The 21,135-nt window shown below is 42.7% G+C and overlaps 1 protein-coding gene across 2 annotated transcripts in view; it reads left to right on the top strand.

Moving 5' to 3' along the window:
* Positions 1–21,135, top strand: part of fbxo10 (F-box protein 10) — a 76,719-nt gene that overhangs the window by 33,848 nt on the left and 21,736 nt on the right. For both annotated transcript variants that reach the window (XM_033017889.1, XM_033017888.1), the window contains 4 exons: positions 6,428–6,577; positions 7,746–7,882; positions 10,393–10,463; positions 19,969–20,121. In XM_033017889.1, coding sequence (XP_032873780.1) covers positions 6,428–6,577; positions 7,746–7,882; positions 10,393–10,463; positions 19,969–20,121 — 511 coding nt within the window. The remainder of the gene's footprint in view (positions 1–6,427; positions 6,578–7,745; positions 7,883–10,392; positions 10,464–19,968; positions 20,122–21,135) is intronic.

Below are 21,135 nucleotides of genomic sequence, written 5' to 3'. Positions count from 1 at the left end.
CCTCAGTACAGCATTGAAATGTAAAATATACTGCATTAATTTAGCTTCTACTAGACTAAGTGGGACCCGTTGGGTCCCATGTTCACACTGGAGGGCTGATCCCCCAACACAATATTCCACCTCTCCACCAATTCCAATATTGGTGGCCAGTGGGGGGGCGGGGCTTTCTGGAGCGCTAGTATGGGTGTTGTGGGCCGAAGGGATGGGTTTCCAGAGGGCTAGTATGGACATTGTGGGCCGAATGGATTCTTGGGCTGGCAGCTCAGTCACTCAGGCCTGGTGGGCTGACAGCTCAGTCACTCAGGCCTGGTGGGCTGGCAGCTCAGAAACTGCCAGAAATTCTGCCCAAAACAGGTGAGAGACTCTGTGAGAGAGAGAAAGGGGAGAGGATGGAGAATCAATTTTAGACATTTTTCATCTTTTTCTGCAGATCACAGCAATGAATGAGGAAAGTCTATCCTGGCCTGGATCTCACAGGGAGCAAATGAAGGGAGGGAGAAAGATACTGGGGTGAGGTTTAATACCTGCAGAGGGAATACTTACTGATGGGCCGGAGGGACTCCTGGGATAGTACAGGCCTGATGGGCCGAAGGGGCTCTTTAAATTTTTTTTTTTAAATCTGAGTGAAATCTCAGTAAAAGGCACTTTTTCTGGCCTAGCACAGGCCTTTTGGGCCAAAATGCTCCTCTTGGGCTAATACAGGCATTTTGGGCAAAAGGGACTGGTTTCTCGGCTAATAGGAGCCTTGTGGGCCGAAATTTGTGGTTTCTGGCAGGCCAAACAACTCATTTCATTTCATTTCCAATTGCATTGCAGTTTCAAGCACAGGGCAGGCCAAGCCAAACAGCGGATTGCATTTTCAGTTCATTTCCATTTTCATTGCACTTTCAAGCCCAGGCAAGGCTCACGCCAAAAAGCTAATTGCATTTTCTCTACATTTCCATTGCCATTGCAGTTTCAAGCACATGGCAGGCTCAAGCCAAACAGCTCATTGCATTTTCACTTCATTTCCATTGCCATTGCAGTTTCAAGCACAGGGCAGGCCAAACAACTCATTTCATTTTCATTAAGGGGTAACAAATAATTTATTCAAGTACATTGCATACGCACAGTGTTCTGTAGTTTCCCAGCTCAGACAGAGACCTCTCCCTCGCCATCTTGCAGAGAGACTGAGCCACGCCCATACTTCCGGGTTTTATAGTCCCTCCCCCTCCCACCGGAAGGGGCGTGGTCTTCATGGCGGCGATTGACAGGAGAGAGAATCTCAAAAAAATTTAAACACTAATATGTCTTTTATTTTTAATCGATGGGAAAAATCCTCAGTGCCTGCGCAGCGGAGGAGAACTCCGAGTAAGATGGCCAAAACAATCACAGCCATATGCGGTAGCGTTTTTTTTTCTAAAATCAAAGCACAGTGCAAACAGGAAGTGGTCAAGATGAGACTGTTAATTATATAGATTTTATTCCTGGGGAAAATTGCATGCTATGAACAAATATTCTCTGTTTAATTATTGTTAATGGTTGTTTAATATTTCCTTATGATTTTCTGTTTTAAACCTCAAAAAACAGTTGCACAGTCGGACACAGAAAACATGTTGTTGGAGGCAGTGTGTTGTACTGGTTAACTTTAGTTTGCATAGCATGAGAGCGTACAAAAGGAAAAACAAAGCTGGGTAAAAAATTAATAATGTTGACCAAATAGCCAGTGAAGAATTTTTCATATTGAATTGTGCCAGTGTCCTTTAAGTATCTTTAACGTGTTTAGATTGTACTATTGTACATCTATAATTAAGGCCAGAGTTTGTTTTGATGAGATGATGTATAGAGAAAATTAGATTCACAGCAGCATTGTTGATATTAACAGGAGTGGGAAGTAAAAGTGTGTGGGTGGGGGGGCGGTGGGGGGTGGGAGAGGGGGTGGTGGTAAACTTGGTAGATGAGAGGGAAGGGTGGTCTACAATTATTGAAATTGGAATAATGTTAAAGCAAGGATTTCATTTGCAGGGCTGTGCACAAAATACTGCAGAGAAAGAATTTAGACATGCCATTAGGTGCTTGCTTCTAATTGTTTTTATTGCATTGTATGTTGCTGAGAATAGGTTGACATCAATTGGGAAAGATTTACTGAATCTAATGAGCAGGTTTCTCTGCACATACAGTGTCAAAAATGCAACACTTTAAAAAAAAAAAACATTTAATGTGGGAACACAGATAAAGAGATTTTTTACATCTTACAGCGGGAAGAGAAAGATGTCTAACATCCAGCAGTTTCCATTGAATTACAGTGAACAAGCATGTGGGTATTTATAAAATAAGAATGTGACTTGGTAGTGAGCTTCACTCAGATCTGGTCTCGGGTTACTGTCAGTAATGAACACTGCCTTTTTGGAGGTGCTCTCTTCCAGATGAGATCTTAACAAAGGCTCCATCAGGTGGATGGAAAATGTCTGTAGCACTATGTGAAGGTCAGTGGGGTTCCCTTAATGTCCTGGCAAAAATTCTGATCTTAACTGGTAACAAAAGAACAGCACCTCATATTCCACTTAGGTGGCCTATAATCTAACATTGTGCCCCTCATTCACATTTACTCATCACCCATTCCTCATTCTGGGTCCCCCATTTTTCTTCTAGATTCACCCCCCCACTCATTCCCTTCTACCCATCATATTTCCTTGTTTCCACATTTCACTCCCCGCTTACCTTTCTTAGTACATTTCACCATTTGCACATTTTTGTCCTCCACTTATCACCCCTACCCTTGGGTACTGCCTCACCCTTCTCTCCTCCATTTGACTATCTGCCAATCACCTGCTCCTTACCTGGATCCACTTATCTTCTGGTCAGGCAGAATCTCTGGCGAAAAGGAATAGGTGTTTTTTTGGGTTGAGACCCTTCTTCAGACAGGGGAGTGGGAAACGAGACGTATGAAAAGGTACAGAACAAATTAGAGCCAGCACCGATGACTCAAGAAAGGTGGAGCCCTTAAGTAAGCATGCAGGTACTTACTGAAAGTAAGCATGCGGGTACCTGAAAGTAAGCATGCAGGTAAAGCAGGCAGTGAAGAAAGCATGTTGGCCTTCATTGCGAGAGGATTTGAATTTAGGAGCAAGGAGGTCCTGCTGCAGTCGTACAGGGTCCTGGTGAGACCACTGGAGTATTGTGTGCAATTTTGGTCTCCTAATTTGAGGAAGGACATTATTGCTATTGAGGGAGTGCAGCATAGGTTCACCAGGTTAATTCCCGGGATGGTGGGACTAACATATGATGAAAGAATGAGTCGACTGGGCTTGTATTCGCTGGAATTTAGAAGGATGAGAGGAGATCTTACGGAAACAAAGAAATTCGTAGAGGATTGGTCAGGATAGATGAAAGAAAAATGTTCCCGATGTTGGGGGAGTCCAGAACCAGGGACTTTCATCATTGTTCAACCTGTCAAGGAGAAGCTATACTTCACCCTCGTTAGACCTCATTTGGACTACGCAGTTGCAGCATGGGACCCATACACAAATAAAAACATTTCTTCCATCGAACGTGTCCAAAGACAGGCAGCTCGATTTGTTACTAACCTATGAGAGAGAAGCGAGTGTCACCAAACTTCTGAATTCTCTGGGGGGAACCCTCTCCAAGACAGACGTGAAGCTCACCGTTTGACCTGTTTTTACAAAATGTTAAATGGTCAGCTCGACATAGACTACAAGACCTACACCAAACCCAAACCAATTAGGAGCAGACAAGAGCATTCGATCCAAATTGTGATCCCAGCTACAAAGACAGATGTATACAGCAATTCGTTCTTCCCCCGCACAATTAAAACATGGAATAATCTCCACCCAACTATAGTTACCCAACCAGATGCAACTAAATTTAAAGTAGCTCTTTCTTCCCAATAACCCTTTCTGGCTTAAGCCCTCCCTTCACCACCTCCAGTTTAAATTCCATTTGGAATATTTTGGAGGACCAAGAAACCAAGAAACCAGGGGTCACACTTTAAGAATAAAGGGTAGGCCATTTAGGACTGAGATGAGGAAAAACTTTTTCACCCAGAGAGATGTGAATTTGGAATTCTCTGCCACAGAAGGCAGCAGAGGCCAATTCACTGGATGTTTTCAAGAGAGAGTTAGATTTAGCTCTTACTGATTTTGGATGATCAGCCATGATCATATTGACGGTGCTGGCTCGAAGGGCCGAATGGCTTACTCCTGCACCTATTTTCCATGTTTCTATTGTTGCTGGTGGATGAGGTGAAATGAAGGGATACAAACAGTGAAACTAGCAAGACGACTAGGGTGGGGGAGGGATGGAGAGAGGGAATGTAAGGGTTACTTGACAATCAATATTCATACCACTGGGTTGTAAGCTGCCCATGTGAAACATGTGGTGCTGTTCCTCCAATTTGTGAGTGGCCTCACTCTGGCAGTGAAGGAGGGCCAGGACTGAAAGGTCAGTATGGAAATGGGAAGAGGAGTTGAAATGTTTGGCAACTGGGAGATCACGTAGGCCAAGGTAGACTGAGCATAGGTGTTCAGCTAAACGATCGTCCAGTCAGTGCTTGGTCTCGCCTATATATATATATACTGAAAAACTGTTGGGGTCCATGGAAGGAGTCGACGGAGCAGGTATAGTGACAGGTGTTGCATCTCCTGCGGTTTGGGTGGGAAGAGATGAGTGAACCAGGGAGTTGTGGAAAGAACAGTCTTTACAAAAGCAGAAAAGGGTGGAGATGCCAAGATATGACTAGTGGTGGGATCCCGTTGGAGGTGGCGAATCTGTCGGAGATATATGCGCTGTATGCAACGACCTTCTGCAGAGATCGTTCACTGAGTTCCTCCAGCAGTTGTTTGCTCTCATTTAAGCACAATTTGTAATTCAAAAGCAGCAACCTGCGTGACTGTAGTACTGGTGTTGGAAAATAGGATTAGGCATGAGAGCTTTGGCAGGCTTTTAAATGTAGGGTCTTATGTAGATTTAGCATAACATCCTACCTTTTATAGTCAAAGTCTTACATTCCATATGTTTTATTAGCTACTTGGTTAGCATGTCCACTGCCAAATATTTCTGCATAATTGTCCTTGAGTGCTTCTCTGGTCTTGTGCCAATTTATAAATGTACTATCTCTTTGAATTGTCTCTGCTTAGTTTTGATACCCATCACCTCATGCTATCCGGTGCTGCATTTCTTTATACCATGTTTGCTTAACCCATCAATATGTCTTGGCCTGTTTGACATCTTGCTCAACAAAGTTAAATAATTTCAGATAATTGGATGCCATCATTTTTTATTCCAGATTTCCAGTAATGCTGCAAAATATCTTGTTATTTCAGATAAACTTCAGATAATCATTTTGTATGTTTACCTCCTCTGGAATGTTGTTAACCTACACAATATATTTACCATCTGCCTCACTGTGACTACATTTTGAAGTTTTATATCAGCTGAAAATGTTTTTAAACTTTGCTCAGCACTCCAAGTCTAACTCATTAATGTGCATTAAAAGAGCCTTTTACTGTTCATTGATGTTCATTTTAGGGCATCATGGCACATTTGCATGGCACAATAAAGCTACAAATGACCCTCAATATACAACTTATGCATAAATATAATCCTGGTTGGTGAGGCATTTTTTTTGCAGCTGATTTGAACTTCCCTTTGTGTTATATATACTTTTTCTTACTCGGTGTACTTTTCTCATGTTTGGCATCTCTAATGAGTCCTATCACTAAACTGTCACCTTCTGCAGCACAAGTATAGCAGTTGGTAAAAATGCCTAGGTGTTAAAAGAGAACTCTTTGTGTCTGTTATTAATGGTTATATCGTTTGCTATGGGGCAATAGTAGACGGTACAATTAGTGTCATGGAAGGGTTTCTGGCAAGTCTGAATTTGAAATGCACCAAACATTGTTAAAATGTCCCAAACATTTTCAAGTTTTTGACAGGAATATAATCAGATAAAAGATACCACAGAGACAAATATATTATGACAGGTAGCTGATGGCTTGGCTGGAGAGATGGTTTTGAGGAGGATCTTGGAGGTTGCAAGGTTGGAGGAAGAGAATGTGAGAGCTTAAGAGATGACAATGGACGATGCAGCAGCCCGAATTGTGAAGGAAGAGTTTAGGATGTTGGAATAGGAGGAACAGGAGTTCTCATAGGATTGTAAGACTGAAAATGGTTTGGATATTTCATGATAAAGATGATACTTTCCGTAGTGCAGCACAATAAGACACTGATTGACACACAAAACCACCGTCTTTTGGCTTGACAGTGAGAATGGTATATAGCCAAGTTTGACCATTTGTGCTACATTTTCATAAAATTAATAGATTAATCAGAGTGCAGTTAATAGCTTGTTAAAGTTATAATTTGTGTGTATATTAATCAAACGTGTTCAGATCGATGGTTAGCTAATAACCCTGCTTTTTACCCTTAGATTATAATGATAAAGAATGAAATTAGTCAATGCAAAGCATCAGGAATCTTTTTACGACTGGAGGCAGGTGGATTAATCGCGGACAACAATATCCATTCCAATTCAGAGGCTGGCATTGATATCCGAAAAGGGGCCAACCCTTTGATATTGGTAATAAACACTTGGTTTTGCGTGACTGTTTGGTTCCACTGTTTTTTGTTACTTGAATCAATTTTAATAGTGTTTGATCATAAACAGAATGTTGGATGACATTGGATTGCAGGCATTTCCAATTCTAATTTTGAAGAATATTTGGAAGAATTACTGGATATTAAGGCTTATAGACCTTAAAGGTCTTGTTAGCATTCTTTTACAATTAATGTGAAAAACATTTGCTTGCTTTGGATATCGAATATACAGTCCAGGTAGATCCATTCTCAAGAGTCAAGAGTATTTAATGGAACTATGAAATTCTTGCAACAGTATTACAGTAATACACATAGATAATATATATAATTTTTAAAAATCAATAAATTAATAATCCCAATACTGGTGCAAAAGAACAGAAGTGCCCAGTGCAACCCAAGACAGCCCATAGTTCAAAGTTAAGGTTAGTATTGTGTCATGTTCAAGAACCTGATGATTGTTGGGAACAACCTAATCGTGAATTTGGTGTTCACGTTTTCAGACTCCGATGCCTTCTTTCTGTTGTTAGAAGTGAAATGCTAATGTGGCCAGGATGCTATGGGACTTTGAAGCTGGCTGCCTATTTGAGGCAGAGCCTCCTTTGATGGTTCCATTATTGTTTGTCTGATGCATGTCCGAAATGTGCTCCAACCTCATAATGACAGCAGGACTTTCAGTGATTATGCATGAACATTTAATCATCAAATTATTGGAGACCCTCATCAGATATATGTGTAGGAAAGAACTGCAGATGGTGGTTTAAATCGAAGGTAGACACAAAATGCTGGAGTAACTCAGCGGGACAGGCAGCATCTCTGGAGAGAAGGAAGAAGTGTCTCGACCTAAAAAGTCACCCATTCCTTCTCTCCAGAGATGCTGCCTGTCCTGCTGCATTACTCCAGCATTTTGTGTCTACCCTCATCAGATACTTTGCAATAGCCTAAAATGGAGTCTGTATTTCGTGAAGAAACAACGCAATAAGATAGAAGTTAGACAAAAATGCTGGAGAAACTCAGCGGGTGAGGCAGCATCTATGGAGCGAAGGAAATAGGCGACGTTTCGGGTCGAGACCCTTCTTCATAAGATAGAAGTGATGCTTTTCAAGTAACGCTAATCATATGGTGTTTTCTCCCTTTTTTGACTTGCTGTCCAGTGCAACCAGATACACAGTGGTCATCGGTCTGGGATTGTCGTGCTTGGGAATGGAAAAGGCATCATTCGTAGCAATCGTATTTATGGAAATAAAGAGGCTGGGATCTACATTTTATATAATGGAAACCCAGTGGTAAGGTGAGTGTTCCAACAAAGTGTCTTTCAATTTATTCTTGGTCATTGGTGTGATTTCTTGGGTCTGTGTAATATCTGAGTAAATGTTACAGATACTTGTTTAATCTGAAGTCTTTTAAGCAAATTTATAGTACAGGTGCACAACCTTTTATCCGAAAGCCTTGGGACCAGACACTTGTCGGATTTCGGAATTTTTCGGATTTCCGAATGGAAGATTTTTAGCGTAGATTAGGTAGGTAGCGCGGGCGGCTTGAAAAGTCTGGATCGGCTGCCTCCTCCCCGGAGACCGGGGAATCATTGTAAATCATTACATAAATTTTAGTCGGTTATTTTGGAGGGATTTTATGTGAAGGGGGAAACTTTAATTCTTAGTCCCCTACCTGGTCGGAGAGGCGGGGAGCGGGCAATGCCTTATCGGGTCACCGTGCAGTAAGCTCCGGAGCGCTGTGGCCGCCGACTCAAAACATCGCGGAGCTGGGGGCTGCGGGCGTCCGGCCGCGGGCGGCGCCGGTTGGAGCTCCGACCCCGGCAACTCTACCCCTGGCTGCACGGCGCTCCAAATCCCATCAGCCGGACGCCCGCAGCCCCAGCTCCGCGAATGTTGGGAGTCGGCGGCGTCGCAGCGCTGGGATAACAGCGGGGAGCGGGCAATGCCTTACCGGGTCGCCGTGCGGTAAGCTCCGGAGCGCTGTGGCCACCGACACACAACATCGCGGAGCTGGGGCTGCGGGCGTCCGGTCGCGGGCTAGAGTTGCCGGGGTCGGAGCTACAACCGGCGCCGCCCGCAGCCCCAGCTGGGAGTTGGCGGCCACAGCGCTCCGGAACTTACTGCACGGCGACCCGGTAAGACATTGCCCGCTCCCCGCCTCTCCGACCAGGTAGGGGACTAAGAATTAAAGTTTCCCCCTTCACCCCCCCGCCCCCTTCACATAAAAGCCCTCCAAACTAACTGACTAACATTTAAGCAATGATTTACAGATGTTTAAGTGTCTCCCCGGTCTCTGGGGAGGAGGCAGCCGCTACAGTAGTACAGACCAAAGATCTTATAGCGAAGCTCCGCTATAAGATCTTTGGTACAGACCTGGGTTGACCGTGGGTCGTTTCGGGTCAAGTTTGGCGCCAAACGCGAGCTTTGGTGTGCAGACGACATCCTGGGAAAAATGGCCGGTTTTTGGAGTTTTTCGGTTTCCGGAACTCCGGATAAAAGGTTGTGCACCTGTATTTGCAAATATTCTCTTGTTGCTTAGGACCTGGTGTACACTTAAGCAAAGCCATGTTTCCTTGTGAATAATTACTGAACCAACAGATCGCAAGTTGCATTACCTCTGTTTTCCATATATCATGAATAGTTAAATGTAATCTGCACAGGATGTGTTCTTGTTTTCTTTCCACCTACTGTTCAAGTGTCAGTGAGAATAAAAAAAACATTGTGCATTTAGGCCTGTGGCAAAGTCTGCAAGTCTTGATGTCAGCCACTCCAATGAATTTTGCTGAAATGTGTTTTAAAGCATTCTGGGAAAGATGCAGTGGAATTATCCAAGCTGAGTTCTGACCTGAGTATTTATTTTCAACAGTTAACATTTAATTACAACTTGAGCTAATAACACATTACTAATTGCCATATTGGTGATAATGATAACCATGAATTCTGTCATAAGGAATCTCCTTCAAGCGAGGTAATGTGAAGAAGATAATGACTGTATTCTGGAAATTCAATCAGATAATATATTTGTTCAGTACATATTTCCAGCAGCCAGGGGTTGGGGATGAAGCACTTCATTGTCTGGGATGGATGATCAATAAATGGATGCATATTTCTTCACTCACTCACTCGCTCAGTGTCTTTCAAATGCATAAATATCTAGGAGAAAGACCCAAGAACAAACATCTAAAGGAGGAAGTAGAAGGGTCTTATGCTGGAATCCAGGGGTATATCAGTGGTCATTATGCAGGTTAGGTAGAAGATTTCCTCTTTCATCTCCACCCACAAATAAAGTAACACTTGGGTTTTGACTTGGGTGTAGTATTGTCACGTGTACTGAGGTACAGTGAAAAGCTTCGCTTTGCATGCTATCCAATCAGATCAGTTAATACTATACATACATACAATCAAATTACATTCAAGTACAATAGGTAGAGCAAAGGGAAATATACCGAATGCAGAATATAGTTCTCAGCATTACAGCACACCAGTTCCAAAGTCTGTAATGAGTTAGAGATTAATTGGATAGTACCCTAGCTTATGGAAGGATCATTCAGAGGCCTGATAATAGAGGAAGAAGCTATTCCTGAGTCTGGTGGTGAGCACTTTCAAGCTTCTGTAACTTCTGTCTGACAGGAGCAGGACGAAGAAATGGCTAGGGTGGGACAAGTCTTTGATTATGCTGGCTGCATTTCCAAGGCAGTGTAGATGCGTTCAGTGGTGTGAAGAGGGATCTGCGTGATGGGCTAGGCTACATCCACAAACTCTCTGCAACTTTCTAATCCTGTGTTGATCATGTCTCCCTTTACAGTGGAAATCACATATATCAAGGACTTGCTGCAGGTGTTGCAGTGAATGAAAATGGAAGGGGCCAAATATTAGGTCAGTATGGAGCTTAATAACTTGAAAAATATTAGGTCAGTATGGAGCTTAATAACTTGAAAAATATTAGGTCAGTATGGAGCTTAACAACTTGAAAAATATTGGTCATTTTAACCAAATGTAAATATTTAAATAAAGCATCCTGAAATTATGCTTATTTTGCTATTTTTACTGCAATTAACCAGGTACTACTGACATTTTGTGAAACTGATAGATTAACGTGGCTTACAACTCGATATCCATTCTTAAATCAATGTACTATATTTAAATTAAATATATTCTCATTTAAGCCATTTTCATTTAAAATTTAGAAATTTTTCAGAAGCCAATTTCATTATGGCTGTAGGTAGATACATAATGCTGGAATAACTCAGCGGGACAGGCAGCATCTCTGTAGAGAAGGAATAAGTGACGTTTCAGATCGAGATCCTTCTTCAGTCTTGACCCAAAACGTCACCCATTCCTTCTCTCCAGAGATGCTGCCTCTGAGTTACTCCAGCATTTTGTGTCTATCTTCAGTGTAAACCAGCATCTGCAGTTCCGTCCCATTAATTAGGGCTGTGTTTGCTCACCCAGGCTTCTTCCAGCTCTTCATACTTTTCATTCTTAAATGTGGTTTTGTTTTTTTATGCTTGTAACAGAGAATATTGTGAGGGATCTTAGAGGGGCATTTAAAATCATGAATGGCAGATGGAGAGAAATTATTTCCATTAGTGAAGGAATCAAGTTGAGGGTTGGCAAAAGAGGCAAAAATGAGGAAAAAACATTTTTCAAGTGTGAATGGAATATAGTGCTAGGGGTGGCTGTGGCATACATAGATAGACACACAATGCTGGAGTAACTCAGCATGACAGGCATCATCTGTAGATTAACCCTTATTAATTCATGCCTTTTATAATCTTCACTACACAAATATGCATGTCACCCTTTACATGGTATTAAGGTACTACACAAAGACTCTCTCTTAAGTGAGATGCCAGCAGTGACTGGCTGTTGAAATGCTCCTGTGTATTTGATGAATAAAGTTGGACTTTATCATGAATGTGTTTTTATTTATTGAGCCACCAATAAATAGCATCTCTGGACAGAAGTAATGAGTGATGTTTCGGGTCGAGATCCTTCTTCAGTCTTGACCTAAAAGGTCACCCATCCCTTCTCTCCAGAGATGCTGCCTCTGAGCCACATGTGAATGGAATGTGCTGATAGGGATGGCAGTGGCATACATGCAGTTGTAGTGTTCAAAGAGAAGCTTGGTTACTGATAGAAGAGAATTTGGGAATGACGTCCAAGGTCTAGGGCAGTGCTTAAACTATTTCAGTGTCATTCACCCTTGTCTTTATCACAACATTTCATTCACCCTAGACTATATTTTCTTATGTTTTTTTTAGTAATTTTCATCTTATTCTCCCTTGCCTATAATTTTATATATAATTTATTTTGTCACAAGAGCAAAAAACATAAATTAACTAATTTCTTAATTTATTATATTCAACTTTTTGAACATCCTAAAAATATGTAAGGAAAACTAGGAGTGAAAAAAAAAGTTTAATTACCACTGGAGTTGGAAAATCATTCTGTTAGAATGATTTAAAAAAAACATTCCAATGTAAACACTGGGCTTCAGCCCCATCCTACCCTTTTGGGCTTTGATTACTGCAGTTTTTTTCTTGGAAAACTAGCTCAAAAAACCATGGAGTATGTGATTTAATATATTAGCATCCAACTAATATCTATATTACTAAAAGTCTGATCTTGACCACTTCCTGTTGTTCTGTATATTGATTTTAGAAAAAACGCTGCCACATATGACTGTGATTTTTGGCCATCTTACTCAGAGTCCCCCTCCGCTGCGCAGGACAAGAGGATTTTTCCCATCGATGAAAAATAAAAGAGTTATTAGTGTTTAAAAAATGTTGAGATTCTCTCTCCTGAAGGCCACGCCCCTTCCTGAGGGACAATAAAACCCGGAAGTGTTGAGTGCCTCAGTCAGTCTCTGCAAGATGGGGGAGCGAGAGGGTTACGTCTCTGAGTCTGAGCTGTGAATAACACTGAACACATGTCTACTAAACTGTGAGTGTGGTTTTACTGTCCTTGAGTGTCCTTAATGTGGTTTGAAAATGTGGTTGGTTTGAAATAAAGCCCAGCAAATGGTTGGTGGTGGTTGGTTTGAAATATAGCACAGCAAATGGTGCAGAGGATTCTTCCCATCATGCACTTGAATTCGGTGGCCTTCCACCCTGCTTGAAGTGGTCGGAAACTGCACTTTAATTCGGTGGCCTTGCACCCTGCTTGAAGTGGTAGGAAACTGCACTTGATTTTGGTGGCCTTGCACCCTATTTGAAGTGGTATGAAACTGCACTTGAGTTTGGTGGCCTTCCACCCTGCTTGAAGTGGTCGGAAACTGCACGTGAATTTGTTGGCCTTGCACCCTGCTTAAATTGGTAGGAAACTGCATTTGAATTTGGTGGCCTTGCACCCTGCTTGAAATGGAATTTCAAGGAATAGCCGTGAGTCAACTGCCAGCCCACCAGCTGTGAGTGAGCTGCCAGCACATTAGGCTTGGGGACTGAGCTGCCACCCCAAAAATCCATTTGGCCCACAATGTCCATACTAGCCCTCTGGAAACCAGTCCCTTCAGCCCACAACACCCATACTAGCGTTCTAGAAAGCCCCCCCCAATGGCCGCAAATATTGGAATTGGTGGAGAGGTGGAATATTGCGCTGGGGGACCAGCCCTCCCGTGTGAACATCAACGGTCTAGTAACTTTCTATAACTCTCCCCAACGAAAGCTCACAATACTACCAAATATCAACTTGCCATGTTTGGTAAATTTCTCTCCAGAAGCTGGCTCTTCCAAATCCAGGTATATTTTAAAAGTTGTGCATGTGTACTGACATATGTCACATGCATGCTCAAAACATCATCACAGCTTTGTCTGTTGCTCAGTTCTGAATATCTGGCGCCCTCCCTCGCAACTAGGAGTAACAAAAAAAATAAGAATAGAATTAGAATTTTTCTAGTTTACATAAAGTAAAGTTAGTAAACAACTGTCTTAGAACTTAGAATTAGATTCTTAGAAACAATGTTTTCTTATTGTGTATGTTTACCAAAATATATGACGAACAGTATATTTCTACACTTACATGTATGTTTAGTATCATCTATGACTAGGATACTCCTGTGACAAGCTTCTCAAACCGAGGTTCAATTTCCTTCTCCAAAGCAACCCGCATTACCGAATCAACACACCTCTTCTTGAGTCCTGTTCTTTTCACTTTCTTTCAAAAATGAACTACTTCCTTCTGCACACTTTTCCTCTAGAGCTGGTTTCTTTAGGTACTTCAACAAGAACATAGTGTCTTAATTTGCAAGCAAAACAAAAAATCAGCTAATTCGAGTATATGAGCTGAACGTGTTCTACTGCAGGTTCGATAAACAGAAACTTTACCCTGGTACCCCCTCCCCACCTCCCTAGCCAACACTTCACACCTACTTCAAGCCTGACTCCAGTCTGCAAAGACTGGGCCCTTTCCCACCCACCCCTCTCCAATCACCACTTAACACCCACTTACAGCCTGACTGCAATAGAAAAAAATATATAAATATCTGAATAAATTAAGCCATTCACCCTTCATTCACCCCTCTAGTTTCATTCACCCCAAAATAATTTCCATTCACCCTTGGGTGAACCATTCATCAGTTTAAGAAGCACTGGTCTAGGGTGAAGGCAATTTAAAGTTCAGCTGCTAGTGACGGAGCAAATGAAATTAGGAGGATGCAAGTAGTTAGAATCCAAGGAGCAAAGTGATACTGAAAAGCTGATATAAATTGAGGTATCAATTTATCAAATCCGAGTGGTGGCGCCATCGAGTGTGGCAGCCTCGCCAGCAGCTGTCTGTCCTTTCATTCTTATTTTTATTTTAGTCTGTCTAAAAGTTTGTTTTTGGAGGTCTTTTAGTCATTTTTATGTGGGGGGTGGGGGGGCTGAGAAAGGGCAAGAAAGCGCAAAACACAGTCGACCAAATCGCGGAGACCATTTCTATTAAAGTGCTCGGTGTGTCTACGATCACCGACAAGCCGAGGATTTCGCTGCGGGTCTCGAACGTCAATCTACAGTTCCAGGTGGACACTGATGCGGCTGTGTCGCTAGTGGGTCAGGACATCTGGGAGAGGATCGGATCGCCGAATCTGAAACCGGCCAACATCCGCCTTTTTGGATACGGACAACAGTCCATTCCCACAAAAGGCAAATGCACTGTCGCCGTTTCCTGTAATGGTATGACACTAATGTTGCCGCTGATCGTCGTTGGTAAAGAAGGTACATCCCTGTGCACCATCGACTGGATCCATGCTTTCAAGCCTTGATCTACGATGGATCAACTATGGCATTGTCATCTACCACGGATTGCAACATGGTCAGCAAGTGCGAGAACAACCTGCAGATGGTTCTTGACCAGTTTCCAGCCGTTTTCGCACCTGGACTCGGGCATTGCACAAAGATGAAGGCACGGCTCATACTCAAAGACAATGCCGTCCCCAAGTTCTTCAAACCAAGACCAGTTCTGTTCAGTCGGATGGACGCCGTCGACAAGGAACTCTGCCGCCTTGAAGAAATGGGAATTATCACCCATGTGGACCATTCTGAATGACAACTATGGGTGTGGCCCATTCTGAAGCCTTGCGGCAAGGTGCGCATTTGTGGCGACTACAAATTGACTAAATCCTCAATAGCACATTGATCAACATCCCATACCAAGAGTGGACGAGCTGTTCGTCAAGCTGCAAGGAGGACAGTACTTCTCGAAATTGGACATGTCCGACTCGCATCTCCAAGTGGAACTGGGCAACGAGACAAAAAACCTGCTCGTGATCAACATGCACAAGGGACTGTTCAGATACAACCGATTGTCGTTTGGACCGGCACCGGTGCCGGCCATCTTCCAGGAACTGGTCGACAATCTGGTTGCTGGGATTCCGTACGTAGCCGCCTATCTGTGAAAGAACTAATAGTCAAATCTAATAGTCAAATCTAAAATTCTAAATCTAAGAGTTCTTCTACAAAAGCATGGACTGGTAGAACAAAAGAATGGCTCGATGCCAAGTCTGAATGACTTTGTAAATTATATGAAACACAATATGGAGGACAGGTTGTCTTTTCAATAAAGACATTAAGATGGCAGCCTGCGTAATAACATGTGCTTCATTCAAGGCCATAAAGAAGCCAAGATTGAAAAAAATAGCTGATGCTCCAGAGATAAGTAATAACTTGTTATTGGATGAGCCAGCTTTCCTATATTGTGAAAGGCTACAGAATCTTTCAGTCATGCCATATTCAGACTTGGTAGGAGTGTTTTACTGATAAGAAAAATGTATAATTGTGCTAACTTTCCTTTATTCTCTGAGTGGAGCCCGAGAAGCACTGAGCAACGTTTGTGCTCATTGTAATCTTGCCACTTCTGCCTGACGAATAAATTAAAGATTGCCATGCCTTTAACAGTTTTTGTTGCTATCTGCTTTTTAAGAAATGAACTTTGACACCTGGATGACATAATTCTCACCGGCCGGACAGAGGAAAAACACCTGCAGAACCTAAAACAGGTTCTCACGGCACTGAACAACTACGGCATGAAGTTGCGCATGGACAAGTGCGCATTCTTCCGATAACAGGTCACATATCTCGGACATGTGATCTCGGCAAGTGGTCTGAAGCCATCGGAAGAAAGAGTGGACGCCATTGTGAAATTACCGATGCCCGAAAATGTGAAGCAGCTTGAAAGCTTCATTGGCAAGGTGAACTACTATGGCAATATTGGCACTTTGGTGCCAATCGTGCCATTCATACTGGCACTTTCGACTTTGTGCGCACCATTGAACAACCTGCGAAAACAGGACATCGAATGGCACTGGTCCAAAGAGTGTGACCATGCATTCACCAGGTTGAAGGAGATGCTCGCCCAGAAGACGCATTTGGTCCACTATGACCCATCAAAGCCGATCTCGCTGGCCGCCGATGCATCGCCATATGGTCTTGGAACTGTAATCTCACAAACGGCACCGAACGGCAAGGAAGAACCAATCGCGTTCGCATCCAAAACGCTGACGACCACTGAGAAAAACTACAGCCGTGGAAAAAGAAGCACTGGCGATCATGTTTGGTGTCCAGAAGTTCCACCAATATTTGAGTGGGCGACATTTCCTACTCATCACCGACCACAAGCCGCTGCTGACTATTTTCAGTCCGGAGAAAAGTTTGCCTGTCATGACGTTGCAGCGTCTACAACGTTGGGCCCTGATCATGATGGGATATGATTACCACATCATTTGCCGAGCATGCCAATGCCGATGCACTGTCTCGTTGGACCCGACCTGACATTCGATAAAGAAGAGGCAATTATGGAAATTGAGACGTACGTGAACTTGCTCAACACACGGGTCATCGCCGATTTCCGCAAGGACGGTCACAAACTACACGAGCACAGACCCCATTTTGTCGAAGGTACGACATTTTGTCACTCAGGGGTGGCCGAACAGTCCCAAGCTGGACAAAGAATTCCGCTCATTCCAGAATGCGCAAACGGAAATATCCTCAAAGGATGGCATTCTGCTCCGCGATTGTCGAGTGATCATTCCGATGGAACTGCAATCGCAAATTCTGAAAATGTTGCACAAGACACACATTGGAATTGTGCGAATGAAGGCGCTCGCCCGCATGCATGTATGGTGGCCGAATATCGAGACCGATATAGCCGACCACTGCAAGGACTGCAAACCATGTGCCGAAACAGCGCCGAATCCGCCGGACCTCCGCATGGCCCGTCCCCGACCAACCATGGCAGCGAATCCACATAGATTTTGCCGGACCGTTCCTGGAGGACATGTGGCTGGTCGTCATGGACGCCCATTCGAAATGGCCACATGTTATCCAAATGAATAAGTGTCCAACCACCGAAACAACCACTTCTGCGCTCGACGATTTGTTCGCCATTTGGGGATTGCCCTTAACAATCGTAAGCGACAATGTAGCAATGTTACAAAATTTTGAGATTTTAAAAATCAAGTCTGTAATTTATCCCATCAGATAAAGCATAAAAATAAGTTTAATTTGACACCTAATTCACTTTCATATCTCAAGTATTTAAAAAGTTATGGCCATTTTCATACTGGGAAATGAGCATCTTGTTCCCTATTGATTTTCTATGGATATAACAAAAAAGCTGTGATCGTGAACAGTCAAAAGCCCATAACTTTCTTAAAAATTAAGAGAACTGAATGAAATTTTCAGTTATCATAGATTGAAGCATTCTGAAACAAATATAAAATAATCTTACTTGGATGACCTGAAATTAAAGCATATAATTAGTTAGTTACCTAATTGTAGCTAATTTCAGACTTCAATTACTAGATCTAAACATCTATCCATTTCTTAATAAATGATTAACATTTTTAAATAGCCTAAATGTCCAAATAATATTCACAAATAATTCACAATAAAACATGATTTTTAAATCTCATTTACATTAATTTATAGGCCAAATGGAAGGAATTTAGTGTTTAATTGCTGTAAATAAATGCCCATTTAAATCAGCTTTCCAGTGGGTCCCTGTGGAACGCGCTGGTTTAGAACGTTCACATTGCGGTAGATTTGTGCCCCAAATGCCGAGAAAAATACTGCGCGATATAATGGGCCCAAATTGAGCTACTCGCAATAGTAAACTTTGTATAAAGGGATCTTTAGAAGCCCTTTTTAATGTAAAAATATACAACCTAACTTCTGCTATTTGCTTTATGAGACCATGCGGTTGCTGACGGTCGCGGGTTTAAAGATTGATTTTTAAACTACTATAACTATTATTCAAGGCCTTTAAACCTAATAATAGCTTTTGCGACGGGGTCTTCCAGCGATTTTTCGTTAATAATTAACTAGGCTGAACATTTTCGATTGGAACAGCTTAGAGAAAATCGCGTTTTAAACCCGCCCCCTCTAAACGGCGCCAAAATCGCGCACACCCGCAACGGAAGATTTTCAAGGACGCTTCAGGTAGGCTTTGCAACATACCTAGACAATGGACCCCAATTTGCCTCGCAAATGTTCGGTGACTGGTGCAAACATCATTCATTCGTGCATCTGACATCGGCACCTTTTCATCCACCCTCAAATGGTGAGGCAGAGCGGCTCATCGGTGTTTTCAAGCAGGCCATGAAATGTGCTGTAGGAATTGAAAAGAAATCAAAACAATTGACATTGCGCGATTTCTTACAGCAATATCGAACCATTCCAAACTGCACTACCGGTCGAACTCCAGCCGACATGATGCTTGGACGTCAAGTGCGCTCTCCCCTCTCAGTTTTGAACCCGACCCGTAACTCTTATACAGAGCGCACTCAGCCAACAAAGTTGAACAAGTCCAAATTCGACATTAGCGACTACATATATAACCGCAATTATATGGAGAGCAAAGCAAAGCAAATGGTGCACTGGCAAGATCATGGCTCACATTGGAACCAAAATGTGCACTGTCCAAGGACAAGAAAGCCAGTGCAAACGGCATAATGACCAATTATGAAGCCACGTTCCTCCAGCGAAGATTGCACAGAACCTGACCAGAACCAAGCAGTCGGACTGGTGCCGAATCGTGTGGATACTGGAGTGCCTGACTTTGACGAAGTTCCGCCAGACGAACTCCCCGCCGATCTGCTGTGGTCCATCGTCGATCGACACGTTGCAATCGTGGTATTCCCCCAAGGCGACTCATTCAGGAATAGAGACGCTCAAACTGGAAAGGGGGAATGTGATATTTGGTGGACTGTGTGAGGTGGGAGGACCCGTTGCTCCTCCCGTGCAGCAGGTGGCGCTGCACAGGACAAAGAGAGATGTTTTGTATATAGTTTTTTCCTGCCTGTAGTGTATAAGTGTGCAGCCATTTTGAGTTGTCTTGCTGCCAGCATTAAAACCTTCTGTTGTAAATTGAAGACTCTCAAGTTTTGGGCACACCTAGAAAAAGAACATGAAACCAACTGTGTGCATTATGGTATGCCGATGATAGGCAAAAATGCTGGAGGAACTGGAGCTGTACTGGAGTACAGGCAGCATCTCTGGAGAGAAGGAATGGGTGGCGTTTCGGGTCGAGATCCTTCTTCACACTGAAGAAGGGTATTGATCTGAAACCTCACCCATTCCTTCTCTCCAGAGATGCTGCCTGTCTCACTGCGTTACTCCAGCACTTTGTGTCTATCTTTGCTGTATAGCAGTAACTGTAGTTCCTTCCTATGTATTTTGATATACATCTTGAGTATCATCCCATCCCTAATTTGGTTTTATATGCAGTTAAATTTGCTGATGCAATACTAATTTATGCTGAGATTCAATCCCTACTGCTAGAGATGGATGTAAACAGTTAATGCTTATTGTCCTTTACCAAACAATGATTTCTGAAGGATGGTTTATCATTTATTTCAACCAGTCTTATAATTCTTGTAATTTTATGTATTTTCCTTCAATTTTAGAAAATATTATACGTGAAAATCATTGGGGGGGTGCAGATATACGACGAGGAGGAGATCCCATTCTGAGAAACAATCTCATCTGCTATGGTTATTCAGACGGCGTTGTCATTGGTGAACGAGGGAAAGGATTGATAGAAGGAAACAACATTTATGGTAACGAGTGTACAGGGTTGTATTTCAACACATGATTTTTTTTGTAGCCTGTACAATCAACTGTAAACTAGGATTACACTGGTTTTATTGTTAGTTTTTAAAAATTATTGAAATTAGATGTCCTGTTCAATTAATGATAGGCTCAAAGTTATGAATTTCTTTCCCTAACCCTTCTATCTCCTAAGCTGCTCCTTGCAATCTGTGTCTCTGATCAAGCTTTGGTCACCAGCCAAGTTTACGAATGCAAAGCAGTGCTCTATTCAGAAACAGTCATTTTGGCTCAAATAGGTAACGTGTCAATTTTCCTTACAAGAGCTATCTGTACATTCTTACAATGTAGAGGGAGGTAACATTGCCCATCAAGTTCGACTCACAGACCAAGCCCATGACCCACTAAGTAATTGTGTTTCTCCCAGAGTAATTTTTCTTCCATACTGCATGGATATACTGGGAGTACAGGGGCATGGTTCATGTGTCGGCAGATGAAATTAGTTTATCTTGGCATTTTGTTCAGCACAGATATTGTAGGCCAAAGGACCTGTTTCTCTGCTGCATTTTCTAAGTTCTAAAGAGCAAAGGAGCTTAATACCTTATTTTAGATTAGCTTAGAGATACAGCACGGAAACAGGCCCATTGACCCACTGAGTGCACCGACCAGCGATCCCTGCACATTAACACTGCAATTTTATCAAGCCAATTAGCTTACAAACCTGTATTTCTTTAGAGTGTGGGAGGAAACCGGAGATCCTGGAGAAAACCTACGCAGGTCACGGGAAGAACGTACAAACTCCGTACAGACGGCACCAGTAGTCAGGATCGAACGCGGGTCTCTGGCGCTGTAAGGCAGCGACTTTACCACTGCACCTCCGTGCACCTTCTGTGCTGTAAGATTTTGTTATGTGGGGGATATTCCAGCTGTTGCCCTGTGATGGGCAAAATGCATCTTCTCTCCTGTCTCCTATTTGGTAACATCAACAGCTAGTTCAAGAACAACTTGATGCAGCAGCTGGTGGA

The sequence above is a fragment of the Amblyraja radiata genome, chromosome 3 (genome assembly GCF_010909765.2).
Source record: "Amblyraja radiata isolate CabotCenter1 chromosome 3, sAmbRad1.1.pri, whole genome shotgun sequence".
NCBI classification, from domain to species: domain Eukaryota; kingdom Metazoa; phylum Chordata; class Chondrichthyes; order Rajiformes; family Rajidae; genus Amblyraja; species Amblyraja radiata.
This window is presented reverse-complemented; position numbering and strand designations above follow the sequence as displayed.